The following is a 24,602-nucleotide window of genomic DNA, read 5'->3' as shown; positions in this document are numbered from 1 at the left end:
GTAGGAGAAAGAGACAGGAAATAAACTAGCTGTCAAACTATATGGGACTGGTTAGAAACAATATGGTAGACTGTCAGAGAAAATGAGGCTGGTCTATATGTATGGTTACAGAGTGATCTCCAAGACGTGCCAATATACAAAGAAAGCAAAGTGCAGAATAATGGAAACAGTTACAAAGGGGGGAAGGATGCCATGGGTGACTATTTCTATGAAGATATATTGTGTTGCTATTGCTATCTATATACATTCCTAGATGGTTTTGGTGTATTTGCACAGATTATGTCTGGAAGGAGTCACATGCAACTGCCAATTGCTAACAGGGACATTGAACTTGAGCCACGGTAGGAGAAAGGCTTCGTTTCCATTCTGTATCCTACATGATTTTTTTTTTAATTTTATTTTATTAAATTTATTGGGGTGACAATTGTTAGTAAAATTACATAGATTTCAGGTGTACAATTCTGTATTACATCATCTATAAATCCCATTGTGTGTTCATCACCCAGACTACATGATTTTTTTAAAACATGTGTATGTATTATTTGTCAAACAAAATTCAATGTTGAATATAGATTTTAATAGGGACATGGGGAACTACAAATATAGACACCTTGATCTTTAAAACAGAGTGAAATACCACGACACCCCCTTAGACATACAGGGATTTTGAAAATGAGGCATCCAAAGTTTTAATTCACCTTTCTCCCAGACTGCTAACCTCTTTTCCTTTGGCTCCTTACCATACAAAAATCATACAAATATCCAAAGAGAACCTTTACAGGCTTAGAAAGGCATGCCTAATTGGGTTCCTCCCTCCTTTGGCACTGACTGCAAATACAGCCCCTCTGCAAACTCTATGGAGTGCTGACCATGACCCAGGCATCTCTACCAGGATGATCTCATTTAATGTTCAAAACAACCCTATCCCATTTCTCAGAAACAGGCTCAGGAAGGTCAAGCAACTTGCCCAAGGTCACACAGCTAGGGCTGGAAGCTAGGACTCCCTAATTTCAAGTCCATGTTCTTTTACCCACTGCCCAGGGAAGGAAGATACACTCTCAAGTAGGGAAAAGGGTCACAGCCTTCTCAGAAACCTCTGAAAGGCTGGGACTTCCTTTCACTCCCCCAGGTGTGCCACCAGGGAATCCTGCATAGACAGCTTTCCAGGGAGTTTGAGAGTTTTGGAATCCATGGCAAATTGTGGTAACCTGCAGCCAAAGCTCCTTGCAAGAGGTTCTTTGTAGCACGTTCTGTACACTGTATATACAGACCTAGGAGTCCTCACTTCCTGTGGCTTAGAAGAGAGACAAAACTTGAAGGTCCAAATAATATAACATGTATCAATCACCTATTATGTAACAGGCATGTTGCTAGGCACAGTATTTCAATTCCTCCTCACAAAAACTCTATGAAGTATTAACTCAATATTATAGAAGTAGAAACTATGGCTCAGAGAGGTTAAGTGACTGGCCCAAGGTCACATCGCCTGAACGTTGCAGAGCTCGTATTCAAAATCAGGTTAATATCTCTAAACCCAAAGCCCAATAGGGAAGAAAGGAACAATTATTAAATATATATACTAGCTTATTTAATCCTCAAACAGCTCATTTCAACAGCTGGGGAAGCCAAGGCGAAAAGAAGTAAAATAATTGATGAAGTCATCAAATTGTGAAAAATGATCATTTGCTAATATCAAATGTTGGCAAGGGTGTGGGAAAACAGTTATTCGCATATACTGCTAGTAGAAAACATAAATTGGCATAGCCGTTCTGAAGGAGGAGGCAGCATCTCCCTAAACCCAACATCTGCCAAATGGTCACTCCAGTAGGTGGGGTCCGCAGGAGAAGGTACGCCAGGAAGGAGGCACCAAGCACTGTCTGCAACCCACCCTCTATACGACTGCAGTCTATACATTCCTATCCTCACAATAACTCTGTCGGCCAGAAAGGTCCCCTGGCTTAGTGATGAAATGGCTTACCCACGTTTACAAGGTTAGTAATGAGACTGCGGGCCCATCTGGAACTCAGAACTCCTGAATTCTGCTTTTTGAAAATATTTGTGACTCTTTTCTTAATACATATTTATTGTAGAAAATGCGGCAAAGAAAAGCAGAAAAAAAAGGGAACTAAAAAATCACCCATAATATTGGAATGAGTGTAGGTAGGACACATATATCTGGAGATACAAAAATGTAGCTGATAAAACTTAAAGAGGCAATCTGGCAATGTCAAAATCGAAAGCGAACAGCAATTCCACGTGTAGGACTGTATTCTACATGACATCTTAAGCAAAGGTGTATGTATATGGATCGTCATTATACCATCATTATTAGCATGAAAAGATTGGAAGCAACCTATATGTCCAGCAGTGAGGACTATAGCAAGAATGTGACAGGGGCAAGTAACAGGAAGTCTGAGTAGCAGTAGCTGAAATAAAGAGGGGCTTACGTTTCTCACATACCAAGTCTGGAGGCAAGCTGCGGCTGGCATTGGTTCAGTGAGCACACAGTCAGAACCAGCATCTCTGATTCTCTTGCCATTTCCCTCATGGTTGCAAGATGGCACACTTGTACTCTAGACATCACATCAGTATTCTGGGCAGGAAGGGGAAAGGAGTGGCATCCGTTCCCTCTGTGAGAAAAGCAAGAGGTTTCCCAGAAGCCTCTTAGCAGGCTTCTGCTTCAGACTCATTGGCCAGAGCCATAGCATATGGGCAACTTGGCTGCAAGGGGGGATGGGAAAGCAAGTATTTAGGGATCTAGCCTCTATACTAACAAGGGTAAAAAAAAAAGAGAGACTGGGAATGAATGTTGGAGTAGTCAACCAGTGGTTTCTGCCACAGGGACTGGTTTAAATAAACTATGGAACAACTGAGTGATATAACACCATGAAGCACTAAAAAGAATGAAGGGAATTGATATGTATAGTAAAGAATAATCTCCAAGAATTTTGTAAAGTGAGAAAAGCAGGGTGCAAAACTGTGTATAGAATGCCTTTTGTTTAAAAAATTGAGATCAGATATGATGGAGACTCTTTTCCCTGTATATCCTTTTGTGCTTTTTGAAAAATTTTAAACAGTATGTACACTGGGGTTTTTGCCTGGACTCCTGCACCCATCCAAGATAACTTCTAGTAACATTTTCTGTAGTTCATTTCATGTTTATTTTTATGTAAATAAGGAATTTATGTATATGTTTACATATAAGAATGATAATTCTGTACATTTTCCTCTCCTCTTTGGTAGGTCTTCATTTGTCATCTCTAATGAGTTTCCATAATGCTGCCTCTCAGTAAACTGTACTCTCTCTGCTTAACCTCCCTCTTTCCCCAATTTTCGGAGCTATTCCCTCATCCTCTGCCTTTCCTTTACTCCTCCCCACCCCTATTCATCGTGATCTTGCTTCCCCCAGCCCCAGTGCACAATTGTCCCCAGTGCTACCAAGATGTTGAGCTTTGCTTTCACTGGACCTAAGGAAAGTGTGGCAGGTGGAGAGAGGACTAGGGTTAAGGGGTGAACATTCTGCCCATAGGGGAAGACCCAGTGCCAGGGAGGCCGGGAGAGGTCCTAGTAATTAGAAGAAGACGTGTAGTATTTTTTGATGCCTACCCTGTGCCAAGCAATGTCCTAGGGAGTTTACATGCATGATCATATTTATTCCTCCCGAAAGCCACAAGGTCAGTTTCTCTGAGGAAACCATATGTCCTATTTTGCCTGGAACAGTCATGGCGTATGCCTGCTGCCTTGGCATAATTATGAATGGCCTCCACTTTTACTCTCAAAAGGTTTGGATTTAAAAAATTGTATAGTCACCTTAACTATCCATGTTTTATAAGTGAGGATACTGAGGCTTAGAGAGGTCATCTGCCCAAGATTCCAGGGCTGGCAAATGATGGGGCTAAGATTCAAACTCTGGTCTCTGTGGCTCTGCTATGGACTGAAATGTGTTCCCCCGCAATTCATATGTTGATGCTGTCACCCGCAATGTGACTGATTTTGGAGACAGGGCATGTGAGGAGGTGAGAAAGGTTCATTGAGGTCGTAAGCGTGGGGCCCTAGTCTGATAGGGCCGGTTCCCTTACCGGAGCCTGCTCTCTCTGCCATGTGAGGACATAGCAAGAAGGTGGCCCTCTGCGAGCCAAGAAGAGAACTCTCGCCAGGAGCCGAATCAGCCAGCATCTTAACTTGGACTTGCCAGCCTCTAGAACTGTGAGAAATAAACTTGTTTTTTTCAGCCACCCAGCCTTTGATATTTTATTACAGTAGCCTGAGCAAACCAAGACAGGCTCTGATAGCCATGGTCCTTGTACTCACCATGCTGTAGGCCTTCTCATCCATGGACAGTGTGAGTCAGTGACTGGTCCTGGAAGGGCCTAGACTTATCCCTTCCATTTTGTGTTCCCTGAACGTAGGCCAAAGGTAGACTCATTGTCCTTTTCCCTAAACTGAAACTGAAGTAGGCAGCTTGTTGTTACTCAACAAGTCTGGGTCCAATCAGGAGAGAGAAACCATACCATAATTTGAACAAGGAGAGTTTAAAGATTATAATGGGACTGTAGTAAGGAGGGATTGGCTAGTAAGAAATAAAGAATATAAGAATATTCTAAAGAATAAAGGAACAGCAGATACAAGGGGCAGCCCATAGGGCTAGGATAGTAAGAAAGAAGGCCCAAGCAAGAATCCTCCCACCCCCCAGCCCACCCCACCTCCCACGCCTGACCCTAGCCTGAGATCCAGGCTTGTCCTACTGAATGGCAGAGAAGTGGCTATAGTGCCATGCCGGTGGAACTTGCTAGAAATCCACACTCTAGGCTGGAAAACCACCTTCCAGGATGCTGACCAAAGCTCTTCACAGAAAGAGGCTCTCACTGGAGGCACCTGAGGGAAGTCGGTACTGGAGGAAGCCGCGAGGCGCTGCTGCTCCCTGCACACTACAGAGGCCTGGTGCTGGGGAAGCGGTCCTCAGAAGCTGGGCATTGGGCCACCACACATCCTGCAAGGACCAGGTGAGAGACCACGCTGGAACCAGGAAGGAAAACCTTTCCCCCTCCAGTGTCTCTACAGAACCTTTACTGAGGAAGCTTAACACATTGCGTCCGGCGGGGTTTAAATCCCTCATGAAGATTCTCGTGATCCGTACGCAACGTGTTAACATCCTGCCAGAAGGCAAAGGAAAAATATATTTAACGGGTCCAGCTCCATTTTCACATCACAGGCAAAAAGGATGAATTGGAGCTGAGAGACAAACCTGCACGCTTTCTCAAAAAGGTTCCATGTTTTAAGACTATAGTTCTCCTCAACCAGTGGTTCCCCAAACCAGAAGCCCCCCCAGGGGGGGGCACTAAGAGTATGCCTTGGGGCAGTGTAGCTAGGGCAAAGCCCAGAAATCTGAGTTTTTCATGAGCTCTCCAGTTTTGTTGAGTAGAGATCTTTGAGACTAACTTAGACTGAGCCCCTCTGGCACAGAACCCCCAGGTGCTGTGTATGTGTGTAGAGGTGTGTGTGTGTGTGTGTGTGTGTGTGTGTCTGTCTGTCTGTCTGAAGTTCCACATCTTGGCATTTCTGTTTCTCTGTACATGTCCTAGATCATCTCTGCCTCCATCTGTCTTCACCCATGGCTGGGGGCTCATGTCTTTGTTGCTTCACTTCTCCATTTCTGTGTCTGCCTCTCAGTCCGAATATCTCTGCCTGTCAAGCCGTGCCCTCCCTTGTCTTCCAACTTTTATACTTGCTATTCTCTCTGCCTCCTTCCTTCCCCAATTGCTCATCTTCCTTCATCACGTATGGGTTCAGAGGAGCCTCTGTGATATGTGGATTATTTTTAACTAAATGCAACTGAGCCCCATGGAGCTCAAGAGAAACTTCTGCACCCCCTCCCAACTATCTAGAAGAATTTAAATTAGGGGCCTACCCATAAGATTTATCACTAGAAGTAACTTTCTATGACCTACACAGACAAGGCAGGGCAAAGTTCTAATTACTGAACTGTTCTTATCCTGAAAATGACCTTCCTCCCCTCATCCTTAGCTAAGAATGTCATATATTCCTCATTTTCCGTTTCTGTCTCTGACTCTCCCAGGTATGTGGGTTTCCCATACATAGGTGTGTAGTTAAATTGGGTCATTTTCTCTCCTTACTCTGTCTCATGATTTAATTATTAGACCAGGAGAAAGAACCAGGAAAGGCAGAGGAAAGTTTCTTCCTCCCCCACAATCAGATGAACCTGTACTCTCCCCCCTTAACTCAGACATTACCTCCTTAGGATGTCTCCTCTCTTCAGGAATCGTCCCCCCACACACTGCCGTCTGAGCTGGAGATCCTTTCTCTGCCCCATCACATACCTCCGTTAACACTGCAAGATCATCTGCCTGCTCCCTTGGCTCCCTACCGAGCTATTGCCTTTTCCACTACTGCACCTTGGAGGCCTAGCACAGGGCAGGCTCATGGTGGAGACTCAATAAACATTGAGTGAATACAGGAGTGTCCCTTTAGGGAGGGACAGGGTCCACAGAGTTCACTGCGAGGCCCTCGTGTCACCAGCCCCTAATACGAACCTGACAGGCACAGGCGTTCTAAAAATGGACAACAGGCGGTAGAGACCAGCCCAGCCTAGATTTAACCGCCTCGCTCAGAAGTGGCGGGTGTCCAGGGGCCCCGTCCGCCAGAAGGAAGCTGAGTGGCTAACACAGGTCCGGCAGGACTGGCCCTCCGGCCCGGGGGGCGGGGCCTAACTTCCGACAATGCAGAAGTGGGCGGGGCATGCTTCCGGGGCTGCTCCTCCCCGCACGCACCCGGAAGCACAGCCTCGCCAACGCTCACAACCGGGAGAAGCGTCGCCGTCGCCGCCACCGCCACCACCCACCGTCACCTCCTCAGTCATGCCGGTAAGTGGCCGTCCTGCCCTCGCCCCGCGCAGACCCGCGGCCCCGGGCTTGCGCCTGGACTGCGCAGCTGGTTGACCAGATGTTTTTCTAGGGCTCAGACCGCAGCGGGAGCTGTTGCCCCTCTTCTCTGCTCTCCCCACCCAGCCCCTAGCTTCCGCGACGCTCCAGAAAATCCGATCCGAAAGGGTTATATGTAGGAGTCAGGCTTCCGAATATCGGACCTGCGAGCCCTCCAGCGATTACAAACGCAGTCCTTCCCTGCCTGGATGGGGAAACTGAAACCCAGAGGAGAGCAGAGAGTGGCCCGAGATCACACACGGAGTGGTGGCGAGCCGAAACTGGAACGCCTGGTCCCTGCGCGGTCCACCTGGATGCCGCTGTCTGCGGAACTGGCCTGAAAGGGGGTGGGGTGGCCTTCACAGACATGAAGGTTTTCAGAGGTCTGTATTTTCCTCCCCTTCCCCGGCCCATTCTGGCCGACTTTCAGGTCAGGCGACACTGAATGGAGACAGTGCTTGTAACCTGCCCTACCGGTCACTTTCTGAACCTGAACCCAGGAGCCCCAGAGAGGTTCAGGGACCTGCCCAAAGTCGCCAGTTGCTCCGTGGCAGAGTTTGGGAGGAATGAATAGGACTTTGCCTGTCTTTGCAATTCACTCCGGCTTACTCAGCCTTGTAGAAAAGAAATTAGGGCCTTTTGCAGGTAAAAAATTAAAAACCTCATAACTTAGTCAAGGTCCTGATGGAAGTTGGGTGCAGCCAGGATAAATCCCCTTAGCTTCAGACTCCCAGTCTCTCCTGGCCTGACTACACCGGAAGTGTGGACAAAAGTAGTCACACTGGCTTGGGAGGAGGCTTTGGTCCCAGCTGCATCCTAGAGATCCTGGTTGGGTCCTGTGTGTGGCACTTGCCCTCAGGGTGCCTAGTGCACAGCTCTGCTCCCAGAGAGGTGCCTCACAGATGCCTGGTGTCTTAGCCTAGCTTTGGGCAGCTGACAAGGGAGCCAGAGGCCCCCTGGGCTGAACCACAAACATCTCAGGTTTCATTTCCCTTGGGTCTTGCCAGGTGCCTTGAGACAAATCCCCAGACAACACAAAGTACAGACAAAGAACCTGGCAGCGTTGGCCCTCCCAGTTGAGCAGATCTGCCTATGGCAGTGTTAGAGAACAGCATTAATCACCCTGAGACTGACATAGAGGAGGCCACCAGGTTTTTGGGGGAGGTGACAGTGAAGGGAAGGCCAGCTTGAGGATCACTACTCTGTGTTTTACTCCCAGGGATTCAGACAAACAAAAGACCCTCCAGAGGGGATGGTCAGAATGAAGGCACCATGTCACAAGAGGAACAGCTGAAGGAGGGAGGGTGTTAGTCAAGGGTCTGCCATCAAAATTGGAGAGGGAAGAGTGTGTCACCTGATAAGTTTCTTTAACACATAGCATCTCAGAAACCTTTTTGAAAAATCTGTGCTGCTTACCAACTGGGTGACCTCGGTTATGCTGTTTTCTCTTTACCTTGATCTCATCTGTAAAACGAGGGTAAACACTGTGACTTCACAGAACCATTGTTAGTATTAACTGGGAGAACGCCCGTAACATATTCAGCACAGCCACTGACATAACTAGTCCCCAAGAAATGGTGGCTCTTTTGTAGACCTAGGACAAGTAGGGTAGAACTATAGGCAGGCAGAATTCAAAACCCATTTTTACAAGGACCACAGTGGTCAAGGGTTTAGGCTTTGGAGACTATGTCCGGTCTAGGCCCTGCTACTCACTAGCTCTGTTAATTTTTGCTCCAAAAGATGCATTAGAGCTGATGGTCCGGCTAGATCTTATTTTCAGGGAAACACGGTAGTAAACTCCCAGTCATCAAGGTGTTCAAAAACTGAATATTCTGGATAGTTGAGAAAGAATTTCTTCTCTGGGATGGACTGGACAATGTGACCCCACTCCATTCCCGGCCTTCCAGTTCTGAGATTCTCTTAAAGAATTGCGCAACTTACCGGACTTTTTCATCTACTTTAAAGGACCCATTTTATAGGTGACAGAGCAAAGGCTCTGAGGGGCTGGAACTGCACACAGTCAAGTGTCCACTGGTGGCCAGTGTTGGGATTCTCTGTGAACAATGGATTACTCTGTCCATTAGATACCACCCCCAATTTTTTTGCAACTCATGGGTGGAGGAGGAGAGCACGGAATTGGAATGTTTGCCACCCAGAAGCCACCTCCGGGCTTCTGACCTCTGTACTATGGAGGATGAAAGGAGACCTGCTCTGTGTAGTCACCCCCAGAAAGCTTCAGGTATCTGTTGACTTTCAGTCCTTGGGCAACAGAACTTGCTTTATCGCTATACTCGCTCTATTGCGGTGGTCTGGAATTGAACCTGGCATATCTCCGAGCTATGCCTGTATTGACATGCCGCAGTGGACTGAACAAAGCCTCTGTCTTCTGGGAGCTTGGTTTGTTAGATGACCTGAAGATTACAGGATGTCAAGACCACGTGAAGAGTCAAGGAGCCTGGGTTCCCTTACTGGCCTGCCCTCTACCTCACTGGGAGCCCAGGCGAAGCCTCTCCCTTCTCAGAATTTAGGAGCTGCCTCTGAGAACGAGGCATTTGGATGAGAACAGTAGTCTCCGTACATCAGAACCACCAGGGAAGCTTTCTAGCCAGAGGCGACACCCCGGCCCAGACTTGCTCATTGGAGCCTGTCGTTTTTGCAAGTGATTCTAATGCAGAGGGTGCTCTTCTGATTAGACCAGAAGATGCATTCATAAGACCACGACAGCCTGAGAGAGATAGAAACCCTTAGTTACTCTACTTCACGGTTGAAGAGTGTGGGGCTCAGAAAGAGGCTACCGGTGAGTCTGAGGACAGCCAGCTCTTGCCTTGTGCTTCTGCCCTCTGTCTTGGCCCTTGAGTGGGACTGCATATTGGTGGGGTGTGTGGGTCTCTCTGTAGTATTTGGCTCATGGTCCCCTTTGTTTGTTTCAGAAGCACGAGTTCACCGTAGACATGACCTGTGAAGGCTGCTCTAGTGCGGTCACTCGGGTCCTCAACAAGCTGGGAGGTGAGTAAGTGGCCCTTGGCTGGGGATAGAGTGGGGGAAACCCATAACTTATATCATGTTCAAATGCATGCAGACATGGAGCAGGAAAAGCTTCAGTTTATACTGGTAATAACAGTAAACCTAAGATGTATTTAGTACTTAGCATGTGCGAAGTACTCTGCTTAGTGGCTTCTATGGATCAAGTCATTTAATCCTCATAACCATTTAGGTAGCTTCTTTGACTATCTCCATTATAAGCAGGAGGGAACTGAAGTTCAGAGAGGTTAAGGAACTTGACTGGAATCACACAGCCAGTAAGTGGCAGTGCTGGGATTTGGCCATGCAGTCTAGCTCCAGAGCCCTGGCAGTACTAGTTAGTACATTGGTGATCTCCAGTGGGATAACTTTTGTTATATGGCACATTTGAGTGTCATTTTCTACTAAGATTTAACAAATTATAACTTTAAAAATGAACTTTGAATCAGTCATGTGCAGAACTCCTAAAGTGCCTCTTTCGGACATATTTAGAAAACCATTATTCTCATCCAGCCCCCTCAACTCTCAGCGAAGGAAACGGAGGCCCAGAGAGGGCTGGGGTCTGGCCCTGAGGCTCCATGAGATAACGACTGAGCTGTGATCAGAGTTCCGGTAGTGCTGGGGGCAGTCGGTCTTCTAAGATTTTCAGTTTTAAAACCCTAGATAATAACAGCCTGTGTTCAAAGGGCTTCCACGTAGATCTGATCTCATTAGCACTTAGAGCTGTCCTCTGAGCTGTACTTTCCATCTGTGGAATGGGGATGTTGACACCAAGGCCCTGGAGGGAGGAAACTTGCCCAAAGTCCCACAGTGAGTCAGTGCCTGGTGTCTAGTGCTGTTAACTAGGATCTTAATTTGAAAGGATCTGAAACAGTGGAAAGAATCTGGCTGCCGACTTGCCATGTGACTGTGGCCCCTCTCTGGGGCCTGAGTTTCCGCAGCTGTCGTATGGGAATGGCCATCTGTATCAGCTTTTGCTGTGGATGCTTTGAACTTCTGCTTGGAAGCTCCTCACATACAGAGCAGCAATGTCTGGGTGAAGTGAGGGGGGCCTGCTTTCACTCTTAACAGCCCAAGGACACTTGCCCAGGAACCTGGGCTGCAAGAATCACAGTTTGAAATCCACTATGTTAGATGGTCCCAGAGCTTCTTCCAGCTCTATGGTGCCACCAAAATATCCCAAAGAGGAGGCAAACACTTCTGAGCCAAAAGATAAGAACTCAGAGTGCAGCAAGGCACATTGCAACCCCTCCCCACACCCTGGGTATCCATTAGGTACAAATTCAGATGTTATAACTAAACTATGCCATGTGATTTTCTTTTTTTAAGGCCCCTTGACTGATGTTTGGTGATCGGCCTTTGAACTTGGGCAGGTTTCTCCCCATTGGTGGCCTCCTGAGATGGGTCAGAAGGGTTTTTGAATTGATTGGGGCCCTAGATGAGCAGTGCTGGGCCTGAGAAATCACAGACTAATGGCATACTTGACCTGGAAAGACCATAGGGGCTGGCCAACCCCAATCCTTCCTGTACAGATGTGGAATCAGGCCTTTAGAGGGCAGGACCCAGCAGGTCAGTGGTGAAGCCACACCCAGAACCTATCAAGGGCCTTCCCTCTGCATCCTGTTGTCTCAACAAGACCCACTCTGCATGTGCCGCTTGGGGGTCTTAAGTTGGCACAGCCCTTTAGGAGGGCAATTTTGCAATATCTGTTAACATTGAAAATGTGCCAACAGTGTCCATTCTATGAATTCATGGTATGGAAATATTTTCACAGGTTTTATAAGATATGTTCAAGTATGTTTCCTAGAGCATTGCTGTGATAATAGTGAGAAATTAGAAGCAACCTCCATGTCCTTCAGCAGGGGATTGAGTATATGTAAGGTGCATCCACACTATGGAATACAGTGGAGCTATGGGAAAAGAACGAATGACGTAAGGCTGTATGTGCTAACTACGATGGCAAGCTATCTTGGCATTGGAAGTGAAATATAGCGAGACCTGTTTATATGGTACAATGCCACTGGGGGGAATTACTTTTCATTTGTCTACCGGAGAGAGACTGGACAGATGCCATACTGTTCACAGTGATTTCTAGAGGTTGGAGACAGTAGGGGCCTTACACTTGCAAATTTGATTCAGAAATGTTTGCCTTTAAAAAAAAAAAAACGACATGTTTGTATTACTTAAAAAGGAAACAAAAGAATGTTTCCTGATCCCTGGTCCAGAGGAAAGCAGAAGAGCGGCTGCGAAAAAGAAATTGAAAGCCTGAACTCTTTCTCCTGCTGACTGTGAGAGTCTCTGCTTTCACCCCCCCAACACACACACACACCCCACTTCTTCTTCCTGCAGGAGTTCAGTTTGAGATCGACCTGCCCAGCAAGAAGGTTTCCATCGAATCTGAGCACAGCGTGGATACTCTGCTGGAGACCCTGAGGAAAACAGGGAAGACTGTTACCCATCTCGGCCCCAGCTAGTGAGGGCCTGGGCCCCCAGCCTGCAGGATGGACCAAAGTGGGCAGGTGGGTGAGGCCCCAGCACTTCAACACAATAGTTCATTACCTAATGCCAATCACACAGCCAGGAAATCCGTACAGCCCCCTGGGAGTGGAGGTTGCCCTGTGTAATGTCTTCCAGGGTCCCCTTTATGACGTGGGGGGTGCATTTCATGGTCAGCCAGGTTTAAGTTTCAAGCATACGATCCTGAGCCGTGTGTCTTTTGCTGTGATAAGTAGACTGTCCCATAAGAGATAACCTTGTCCTGGGCGTCATGCTCCTGTGCACTGAAGAGGTCAGTGAATTCAGAATGGTGCAAAAATGATTGCATGTCTCAGCTGGATATTCCCTTTATTTTACGTGTGCCGGCACGCTTCACTATGGAACTGGGGCAGACCTTACTCATCCATCCAACGTTCCTTCCTTCTGTGTGCAGCACTCTCAGAATCCTTCACAGCATCGCCCTCCTAGCCGTCACTACCCACCTAGTGCATTTGATGCGTGAGTTGCAATGCCTGCCACATCCCTGGTGTGGTTCAGTGCTCTCACTATAATTGAGGAAACTGAGCCCTAGCGAGGGTAAATGGTGTGGCTGAAGCCGCACACAGGTGAGTGGCAGAGGCAGGACGAGAGTTGGGCATCTGGAATCAGAGTTCTCTAATGGCTGGTGACATTGTCCTCTGAATCGACCCACAGAAAGCTTCCCCCAGGCAGAGACCAGTTCTAATGACTGGTGGGCCCTGTCAGTCCCCTGAGAGTTTAGCCTCCTTCCTAAAGCTGTCCATTGGAATCTGAGCTGGGGCGAGTCCTGTGTATATAGTGAGCTCACATGCAAACCATGAGATGTCAGATGCATCTGTTTTCCTCGTCCTCTTTCCGTCCATGGATACAACCCATGTTCAGGAAGGAGCACAGGATGGATAATTAGAATTCCAGGATTCTGATTCCATCCCTGCCCTCATTTCACACTGTGACTTTAGACACTTCTGTTCACATGCCTGAGACTGTCTTCCCATCTGTAAAATAGGGCTACAGCCTCTTCCCTGCTTTCTTGCCTGATGGGGATTACTGTGAAATGCCTCTGAATATGGTTCCATCATGCTGAAGATCAGTGTTCATCATCATTCCTACATTCCTAGGGTTTTGTGGGGAGGCTGAGTGGAGGAAGGGGGGTTCTGGGCCCCTCCATTGATTCCCACGTAGCCCGGTTTCATATTGGGCCTCAATGTAAGATTGTGTTTGATGAAAGTGTTCTGACAAATTACATTGTTTTGTATACCTGAAACTAATTTTAAAAAAAAAAGGGACGGATGGAGGGAGGGAAGAGAAAAACCTTCCTAAGCTGGCTATACACATGGGAGAGCCCCAGTGCAGACACTTTGAATTAGAATCTCCTGGCCTAGGCATGTGAATATTGTTCCACTAAAAACGTAATACCTGTCATTTGTAAAACCACGTGTAGCATAATGATTTTCTCATAGTGGTTTTTTTTTTAAATTGAAGTGAAATTCACATAACATGCAATTAACCATTTTCAAGTGTACCATTCATTGGCACTTAGTGTATTCACAGTGTTATACAATCACCACCTCTTTCTAGTTTCAAAACTTTCATCACCCCAAAAAAACTCCTTGTACGCATTAAGCAATCTCTCCCCACTGCCCCTTCTCTCCTTCCCCTTGCAACCAGTAATCTGCTCTCTGCTGCTCTGGATTTACATATTCTGGGCATTTCATAGAAAAGGAGTCATAGGCTATGTGACCTTTGTGTCCGGCTTCTTTCACTTAGTATCATATTTTCAAGAGTCATCTAAGCGGTAGCATGGATCAGTACTTCATTCCTTTCTATGGCCTGATAAGTCTCCTAGAAGTTGTATTTATTTATTTGTTTGTTTTAGTTTTTCCATATAGGAAGTGCCGCATCTATAAGTAGAGTAGTAAAAATGAATCCCTGTGTACCCCATCACCCAGATCCAACAATAATCCAATCACTGCCATCATTGTTTCATCCATGGCCCACTCCCATATTGTTCCAAAGAACATTATAGACAGCATGTAATTTTCTCTGTACATGGTCAGTACCCAGGTGTAGTATGGGAAGGCTCCCTGAGATTCAGCTGCACGGCACTGGGTGAAAATCACCCATCAAGTGAGCTTTACCCCACAGTCTATATTACGAGCTCCACCCCCAATGACTGATTTGAATCCAGGTTTGGGAACCAGAGATAGAATATTTATTGGTTATGAAGTCACCTTGATCATCAGGCTCTTTACAGATGCGTTTGCTCGTGATTTTGTTCATTGTTTTCCCAGTGTAAGTTCAAACAAGGAGTGCTATCCCAGCAGCCTTCGGAGTCCCCAAAGAGGGCGTTGGCAGTGATCTGCTTAGCAGGGTTAATGGGTTCCAGTCAAGCTGAGTATAACAGACTTGCAGGAGCAATGTGCAGGGCTGGCCACTGGCCTTCCGGTCCTGCTCCAGCTCCTGGGCTTCTCACCTGTCCGCCACAGCTGCCTCTTGGAGAACCCTGACTGCTCCTGCAATGCTTCCATGTGCACTGCAGATGGCACCTTTGTTCCACCTAACTTCTCATCTCTTCCAGGACCCCCATCCTTCCCTGCCTTCCAGACAGACCTGGAACCTGGCAATCCTGCTCAACAATGGGAGTTCTGCGGAGACCCTCACTTGCCCTGCTGCTCCCTAGCTTCCCTGCAATAAAGTTGAGCTGCTTTTGTTGGAGATGCTGTCTCTTCTGTGGTCTCCATGTCACTTGCTTACCCGCTATGTTGTGATGCTCACGCACTGCTGTGAAGGAGATAACTGCATGTTTACTTGGGTTGGAGTTCTGAGAGCTCCCAGCCGGGAGTAGGAGGCCCAGTGGATTCTGATTCTTTGCTGTGTGGTCTTTTGCAAGTCACTTCCCCTCTCTGGACCTTCCTTTTCCTCATCTATAAAGTGAAGCTGTTAGGTCAGATTGGCGATTTTTTTTTCACTACTTTTTTTAGACTCCATGTTTTGAAAAACTTTTGTCTATCAAGTGACTTGCATGTAAAGGATGTCAGATTTTAAGGCAGTTAGAAGAGTGGGAAGACAGACTGCCTAGGATAGAGTCCAAGCTCAAATAACCTCTTGATGTCCACAGGCCTAAAACGTGGTATTAATAGCATCTACTGCAAATGTTGGTTGTGTGGAGTAAGTGAAGGGACACATGTAAATTACTCAGAGTAGTGCTTGCCAGGTATAAATCACTCAGAAAAACATTGTCTGTTTGCATATTTGTGTTTTGTGTTTCATTAATCAAAGCTGTAGAAGCGGAGATTAGAATTTCTGTCAGCCTAAAAATTAGAATTCTAATCAACCTAAAAATGAGTCCCTCACAGCACAGAGTTGATTCAACTATATCGAAACAAAGGGAATGTTTTAGTTTTTGCAGCTTTATTTTTTTAGAGTATTTCTTTAAACCAGCAGCTCTCAAACTTTTTCTATCTTAGGATGCATTCATACCCTCAAAAATCACTGAGTATCTCAACAAGAGCTTTTGGGTATGTGGGTCATGCAATACTAGAAATTAAAAGGAATTTTTGAAACACGATAATACACACACATGCACCTCATGAGCCTTCAAGACTAGATGAGGTCAGTGCATAGCGTTTAGATTCTGGAAACTTCATTGTGCCATTGTAAGAGAGGAAAAGGCATCTTACGGCAATAGTTTTTACCTCATGTCCCTTTGAAAGGTCTTGAGGACCACACATTGAGAACCACTGCTTTAACCACTTACAGGGCAGTGTCTGCGGACCCTGGGATAAGACCTGGCTCAGCACTTGGCCCGCTGTGACCTTAAACCAGTCAGGCCATTTCCTTATCCACACGTAATACCTCCACCTCAGGGAACTTGGTAGCCAGAAATAAAACTTTGTTTCTACTCTAAACTGCATGCTAGCATAATTTTGGGTCCATTATGAAATTATTAAACAAGTCTTAGCCATTTCTGTCTTGGTTGATCCCTTGAGGGCACAGGGATTTTTTTTTTTCCCCAACTTTCTTGGTATCTGGGTTTCTTGGCCACAAGATGGCACTGTCCTTGGGGTTTGACCATCCGCAGAGAAGTCCATTTCTGGGAGTACACACTTGAGGAGTTTCTCCATTTTCACTGCTTCCTCAGGAGACCCGGTGCAGGCTGGCTGGCCCGAGGGTTGAGACCCTGCGCCTCTCAGGGCGAAGGCCCCTGGGAGGAGTTCCTGTCCTTCGGCTCTTCTCTGCCCCATCCTCCCCCGCTGGAATCCAAGTTTCCAGCTGAAGCCCTTGGTTCTGTTCAAGGCCCCAGAGGAGCTGGGGAACTCCCACGCCTGCCAGCAGCCCAGCTGGCTGTCCATGGAGGAAATGAGATCACAGCAGAGTGCTGGCTTATGCTTCCCTAGCCCCTGACCCAGCCCTCCTTTCCAGCCTTTCCCAGCCCCGGCTCCTGTGTCTCCCAGATGTCTTGCTTTTGTTCATGCTGCCCCCACCCCCACCCCCAGGTCTATGGAATGATCCTCTCCGCCTGCCTCCCTACCTCGGCCTTGTCTCCATGTAGATTCCTTTCCCTCCCTTACATACCACAGCCTTCATGAAACCTCTCCACAACTGGAAGTAATTTATTTCTCCTCTTGGCCCTCACAGCATTTATCCCACCCGCTTCAGTCTTGTGGTAAAGCTTTTTGTCCACGTGTCCTGTCCTCAAGGATCAGGCCTTCTGTGCACAGAACAGGCTCTGAGGGACTATTTGATGGATGTGTAACAGCCGCTGTTTGGGGGGCATTTGTCGGTCATGCCCTTACATTAATCTCATTCCGTCCTATCTGGTTCCCATGAGGCAGTGGACCAGCCCAGCGGTATTAAGCCACGCCCTGGACGTCAGCAGATCTGGATTCCAATTCTGCTTCCACCACTTCATAACTACACAGCCTTGGGAACGTTACTGATTCTTCTGTGCAACTCAGTTTCCTCATCCGTAAAATGGGGATCAGAATAGTACCTATCCCACGTCACTATTGGGACTTAGGGAAGAAGCGGCACGTGCCTAATGCTTGATGATGGCATTCCACAAAATAGCTTTTAGTTTGAACAAAAAGTTTCATGATTATACAATTTGCAATTTGAACACTGAGATTTGAAAAATTCAGGTCTAGATTCTTTCAACCCTGGCAGACGATGAAAAGTAAAAGTGGAACCTCAAGCACTGCGTTGTGTGGGAGGTGAGCTGTTGTTGAGGACGCAGCCCTCTCCACGGCCGTTCTCCTTTAATTAGTGCCAGTCTCTTAAAAAACCCAAGTCTGTCATTTCTGGGGCGTGTCCGTCAGAGCTGCTTTTAGATTCCATGTCTTTAGGGACTGTGGCCACATAGTTTAAGTGGACAAGTTTCCTAAGCGGCTCCCTAAGAGGGGGAAGGTCTGCCGCCTGGAGCCTTGAAATAAAACATCAAAGCCGCTGCAAATAGGGATGCTATCGCCCACTGGTCTCCTTATCACGGATTCCTAGCATCCTAACCCTTTAGAACTCTATGTAGATCCCTGGGCAGCTCGGAGCAGGCTGCATCTTGGATAAGAATGCAGGCTCTGCAGACAGATGGCCTCAGTCCCAGCCTGGCTGTTTATCAGCTGCATGAGCTTGGGCAAGTTGCTCAACTGTCCAGGATCTTGGTTTTCTCATCTGTAAACTAGGAATAACAACCATACCTTCTGAGTGAGGTGAGATGGTGCGTGCGCATGGAGAGGGTTCAGCTTGGCTGCTGCCATGGTCAGTGCAGGATCTTAGGAAAGGAGAAGACCTAGTTGTTCATCCAGCCCAGTGTGCACATCCCCTGCCTCGGATGGCTGGCCCCGGGCCTTGGCCTGCACACCATCCCTGAGAGGGAGCAGCAAGAGCAGCTCCGTGAGGGAAAGTTCTGGTGTGGAGCCCTGGCACTTGTCATGACTGGGGTGAGACTGTCCTGACACACAGGCCATCCATCGAGCCTTTCCCCCGGTGGCGCTCAGAGGCGGGACATGCTTTCCCGTTCCCATCCCTACCACCCTCCCTGGTCTACCCCACAGGGAATAGTCCCAACTCCTCAGGGACAGCGCTGAGTTACTGGACCACCTGCTCACCAGCCTCTTTGTTGAGAATCTTTTGATAGTAGGAGCTGAGAAAACATAGCCAAGGGCAGGCAGTGCTGGCCCCCCACTGATCCAGTTCCCACAGCTTCCCTACTCAGCATGGAAAGAGCTAGAGTGAGTAGAGAGAGCTCGAGGTCATCTGACAGAGGGAACCTGGCTGGGCAGGTGACTCAGTCTCCTCTCACTTCACAGGTAATGGGCAGAAAGCTCCTAGCATATAGTTGGTGCTCAGTCAGTGCCGGTATTCTGTTTTACATTTTTGATCATGTGCCCCTGAATCCCAGCACTTTGGAAAAGGACTGTCAGTCAGGCCACACCCACCATCAGACCTGGCTTCTACTCTGCTCAGTTCCCTGCCCTTCCCCGGGTCCAATCTGGAAACAGCCGCTTGTGGGTATCTAACTGCCTTTTTGGTCTAAACAGTAGCTGTGGTTCCCTCCATGTTCCTAGTAATTAGAGGCCAGAAAAGCTAGAGGGAGAGGTCAAAGGCTAAAGACTGGAAAAGCAACCTGGAGTCTTGAGATCTCCCATGTCCCACCGAGGGCTGGGCGACCTTGACTCAGACCCTCCCGCCATCACTGCAGGCCTCTGCCTCTTCTTCAGACCAAATACCTCCAGAGACGGTACAGGCCTCGAAGAATATTAGAACGTTAGAAGTGGGCACGTCTCTAGAAATAAAAAGTCCTACTGCCTCATTTACTGGTATGTTATTAATGGAAATGTCTAACTTATGATGATACAGAAGAATTACAAAAAATTAATCTTATTTATATATCAGCCCCCTGCTTCCCCCAATCTCCACATGACAAAGAAAACCCTTTTGGTTTTTGGTGTATATCTTCCAGATCCTTTTTAGCCTTATGTAAATATGTCTCAGTAAACATAAAAAGCCATAGCATTTCAAAACTCAGGCTCTAGAGTTAGACTGTGTGGGTTCAAATCCTAGCTTCATATCTTACTGGCAAGTTCAACCCATTTAGGCCACTGTGTCCCCATCAGTAAATGGGAAATGATTGCATTTATATCATAGGGTGGTTCTGAGAATTAAACGAGATAATCCACATAAATCATTTGGCACAGTGGCTGGCAGGTAGAAGACTCAAGAAAGAAGCGAGAACTATTTTATTAGTACTGATGTTTTGTAACCTGCTCTTTCACTCAATAGTTCATGGCCTCATTTTCATCTCAACTGTGTGTATTTACCTGTGGCTGCTGCTGCACTGCAATGGCGGGCCCACAAAGCCTAACGGAAGAATTTTGTCAATTCATGGTCCAGATCAGTGATTTCAGGCCGTGTTCTGTGGAAACCTAAGGTTCCATCCAGGGATCTCAAGGAAAAGAGAGGAGGACATGGTGGGACTCTAGGCCTCCAGCACTTCTCTACCGAGATTGACCCTCTTATTTGTTAAAATGAACCAGTTGTTCTGCCAAACACTTAAGGAAGAAATTATCCCAATTCTCTACAATCTCTCTCAGAATAGAAGCAGAGGGAATACTTCCTAACTCACACTGTGAGGCCAGCATTACCTTTATTCCACAACCAGACAGACAGTACAAGAAAACTGTGAACCAATATCTCTTATGAACATAGATGCAAGAATCCTCAACAACATATTAACAAATCAAATCCAACAGTGTATAAAAAGAATTATATACCAGGACCAAGTGCGATTTATTCTAGGTATGCAAGGCCGGTTTAACATTTGAAAATTAATGAATGTAATCCATCACATTATTAGGCTAAAAAGAAAATCACATGATCATATCAATAGATGCAGAAAAAACATTTGTCAAAGTCCAATACCCATTCATGATAAAAATTCTCAGTAAACTAGGGATGGAGGGAGCATCCTCACTTGATACAGAATATCTACAAAAATACCTACCACTAACATCCTACTTAATGGTGACAAACTTGAAGCTAAGATCAAGTACAAGACAGGGATGTCCCCTCTTACCACTGCTTTTCAGCATCGTACCAGAAATCCTTGATCATGAAACAAGGAAAGAAAAGGAAGGAAGAAATAAAACTGTTTGCAGATAAAATGATTGTTTATATGGAAAATCCAAAAGAATCGGGGTTCAGAGAGCTTCCAGGTTGGGGAACATATTCACGTACTGGGAAGGTAGTGTATCCCCAACTCCACAGGGACAGAAACTACTGCACTTGTGACTCTCCCGGACCTCACTCTATGAATCTCTTCATCTGGCTGTTCAAGTGTATCCTTTATCATTTCCTTTAACACCCGGTAATTAAGTATTTTCTTGAGTTTCTGAGAGCTGTTCCAGCAAATAATTAAATCCAAGGGGGAGAAGATCATGGGAACCTCTGATTTGCAGCCAAGTCAGACAGCAGTGGACCTACTACTCGCGATTGGCATGTGAGTAGGGAGTCTCGTGGGACTAAGCCCTTAACCTGTGGGATCTGACACTCTGTCCAGGCAGTGTCACAATTGAGTTAAATTGTAGGACACCAGTTGATGTTGCAAATTGCTTGGTGTACAGGAAAAAGAAATCCCCACACATCTGGTGACCAGAAGTGTTAGAAATGTCCTGTGTGAATGTAAAGGAGAAAGACACAAGAAGAGAACTGGAGGTCTTTCCCACACAACCATGTATATGGCAAAATGTTAAGATTTGTCAAAGCCAGTAGGTAGATACAACGATTTTAACTTAATTATCCTCTATACCTTCTTTGTATACTTGAAATAGTTCATAAATTAAAAAAGACTTGATATATAAACATGGAAAAGATTGCCAATAGTTCAAAAGGATATACAATGAAAAATAAATGTCCCATTTATTTGTGGTCCTACTCCTCAGAAACACTGATTATTACCGATTTCATATGTACCTTTCAGGAATAGTCTGCAAATGCGAGCTTGAATACCCCACAGAGCTGCTGCACTCAGAATCATTAACCATCCTGACACCCATGGATGTCCGATTCTCCTCACCCACTGGGCAGCAGGCCTGCACACTGAGGCCTTTCTTTGGAGAGTCTACATCATGATCCTGTATTTCAGACGTTCATTAGAAACCACTCTTTGTTTCCTCTGATATTGGACCTGCACCTATCTTGTGTGTCTCTTCCAATCGGCACTTATGTGGGCTTCTCTTATTTAATCAGGGTCAGTTTCCCTGGTGAATGCCCGCTTCTCTCTCTGACGTGTTCTCCCCAGGGTCCCCATAATGAAATTTTCATATGCCAAACCACTTATATTTTAAGTCAGACCATCGCAAACATCTCCTCAAAATTTGGCAAAAATCAGTCCAGCCATTATCTTACGATGGGGTACACAAATAGACAAGACGTCACAAACTTCACTTTGTTACATGGATAAATTCCACACTGTTCCCCTGCTCTGACCTTTAGGAAAGACAAAACACAGAAAACTCACAAAATGAGAGCACACTTAGCACACTGTTCTGTACCCTGCTTTTTCTTTTTCTTATCACTATGTGTTGAATGGTTTCATGTTTCACATCAGTCCACATAGTTTTGCCCTTGCGTTTATAGTATAAATACTGGTTCAGTTCCATTTGTGAATATACTGGGGGCTAAAATCAATAATTTATTCTTTCTAAAATAAAGTCTTAATTTCTGTTAAGTATAGTACAACAAACAAATCACTTGGATCACTTAAAGTCCCATGTCCTGGGTGAACGGGGATGTTTGGTCACCGTATATAAATACTGTATAAACGTTTAACAAGTGTGAATAGGAGGTGGTGAGCAATCTTCATCTTCGCCCTAGAACAAAACCATTAACCAAATATCGTCCATGTGAAATAAGGATTTTTCTAGGACTTTTGTTATCATGGTTAGAAATGGCCTTGTGCTTATAGGATTCCATTGTATGATTTCACCATAACTTTATTAAACCCGTTCCCTCCTGATGGACACTTAGTTTCTTTCCAGTGTTTTGCTGGAACAAACAAGTCTGCCATAAATGTCCTTATTTATTCCATAAACTGGTAAATTGCGCATAATAATTTGTTTTGAAAATAAGGTTTTCCTGCTAAAAACAAAACTTAAAAAGCTGCAGGATTAAAGACTCTTTCATCTTGGGCCTTCTGTGAGTCGCCCTTTCTTCAGGTAACTGACCGAATGGAGGATGAGTTTAAAATGGGTTGGCAGGCAACTCCTGGGAAGGAAGCCCAGGCAAAAGGGGAGGCTTCCTGGGGTGCTCGAGAGAGAAAAACAACCCCATGCTGTGGTTCCCAGCATGGAGGGGGTGTTTATCAAGGCGGGTGGGAGATGAGTTGGCCAGACTTCGAGGGGTCCAGTGTTGGCTGGGAGCAGGGCTGAGAGACTGGAGCCATTCAGCTGTGTTCTAAAAGGAGCAGGGAGAGGAAGGAAAAACAAGCCCAGACACACACTGGGTGGCTGCCGGCTGGCCAGGCTCTTGGTACAAGCAGCCCAGTGCCAGGCTATGGGGCCCAGCCAGCTCTCCCCCCGGGAACCCACCCCAGACTGGGCAGGTTTAGGTCAGTTCTGAAATTGTTTCTTGGGTTATTAGAAATAATTTTTTTACAGAGTATGGGATAAGTCAGTACTTTTCCAGAGAGATGGGCTACCTGGACCAGAAAGGTGATTTTCTATCAGGTTCTATGTGTGATGCTTATGTATTAATGCATCTTTATCCATCAAAGGGGCTGCAGCATCACTTGCCAGACTATTGTGTGTGGGATGCTCCTAGTGAAACACAAGGTCCAAAAGACAAAAAAGTTTGGAAAGTGCCAGATCTTCAAAATCAAACAAAATTCTCCATTGTGGAAAACCTTCAATATGCTATTAATACTATACTTCATGAATTTTCCAAAAGGAGATCTGTGTGGAAAAAGCCAGGTTTGGTGTTGAATGAGGATGGAATGCCCTGTACCACAGGCTGTATTTGCAAGTCTTTGCCATCCTGGAGTCATTGGGTAAGGCTGGTAACTTGTATCTCGGGTCCCTTCCCCTGGAAAGAACTTGAAAATAAAATGCACTAATTTGCTGATGAATATTAAGAAGTCCTTTCCCCTCTCTGAGCTTCACATTCTCCTCTGTCAAATGAGGTGGTCAGACTATTTCAGTTATTTTTTAACTTTTGGATCCGAGGAAGCCTTCTGCCAAACAAAGTCTTAAGCATCATCCTACACAAAACAGATGAAAGTGGTCATTAACCAAATTTTTTTAAAGGTAATATTACATCATTATAACACGGAAGTGTTTACTGTAAAAGTCAGGATAGAGGTACTTTTAGGAGCAAGGAGGTAGTGGTGATTGGGGCGAGGCACAAAAAGGGCTTCTGGGGTGGCTACAAAATTCTATTTCTTGACCTGATTGGAAGTTTCAAGTGGTATTTTTCTAATCATTCAGTAAACTATAAAAATATTATATTACTAATGCATTATAAAAACAATCACTGAGAAAAGTAGAAAAAATTTTAATAAGAATAAAAATACAAGGTTGGACAATTAAGTTTGCCAACTCATCCTCGAAAAAGTGCTACACACCTCATTGCTCAATATCACTGTGCTCACCTTCAAAGTACTCCCCTTGGGAAGTTATGCACCAACACCAGCGCCCAGTCCATCCTTCAAAGCAATTTTGGAACTCGTTTTCTGGAATAGCCATCAGAGCTGTCGTCATATTACCCTTGATGTCCTGAATGTCATCAAAATGTTTTCCTTTCAATATTTCTTTTGTTTTTGGGTAAAGAAAGAAGTCATTGGGGGCCAGATCGGGTGAGTAGGGAAGGTGTTCCAATACAGTTATTTTTTTACTGACTAAAAACTCCCTCACAGACAGTGCCGTGTGAGCTGGTGCATTGTCATGATGCAAGAACCACGAATTGTTGGCATAAGGTTCAGGTCGTCTAATTTTTTCACGCAGCCTTTTCAGCACTTCCAAATAATAAACGTGGTTAACTTTTGTCCAGTTGGTACAAATTCATAATGAATAATCCCTCTGATATCAAAAAAGGTTAGCAACATCGTTGCAATGAGTTTGTGAACTTAATTGTCAGACC

The 24,602-nt window shown here is 45.9% G+C and overlaps 1 protein-coding gene across 3 annotated transcripts; it reads left to right on the top strand.

Moving 5' to 3' along the window:
* Window positions 1-6,722: 6,722 nt before the first annotated feature.
* On the top strand, window positions 6,723-22,657 carry ATOX1 (antioxidant 1 copper chaperone). Of its 3 annotated transcripts, XR_012489843.1 has the most exons (5): window positions 6,723-6,881; window positions 9,869-9,944; window positions 12,309-12,478; window positions 20,558-20,967; window positions 21,448-22,657. XR_012489843.1 is itself a non-coding variant. In XM_074313812.1 (4 exons), the coding sequence occupies exons 1-3, from the start codon at window positions 6,738-6,740 to the stop codon at window positions 12,431-12,433; spliced, it is 345 nt and encodes a 114-aa protein (XP_074169913.1). In that variant the 5' UTR covers window positions 6,723-6,737; the 3' UTR covers window positions 12,434-12,478; window positions 21,448-22,657. The 3 variants fall into 3 exon arrangements, 2 of the variants coding, with proteins under 2 accessions (XP_074169913.1, XP_019589969.2); XM_074313812.1 differs by lacking the exon at window positions 20,558-20,967; XM_019734410.2 differs by lacking the exons at window positions 20,558-20,967; window positions 21,448-22,657 and adding an exon at window positions 15,052-15,188.
* Window positions 22,658-24,602: the final 1,945 nt, after the last annotated feature.

This window comes from Rhinolophus sinicus, linkage group LG10 (genome assembly GCF_036562045.2).
Source record: "Rhinolophus sinicus isolate RSC01 linkage group LG10, ASM3656204v1, whole genome shotgun sequence".
Lineage (NCBI taxonomy): Eukaryota > Metazoa > Chordata > Mammalia > Chiroptera > Rhinolophidae > Rhinolophus > Rhinolophus sinicus.
Note: the sequence above shows the minus strand (reverse complement) of the source record. Positions and strands in the feature narration are given on the sequence as shown.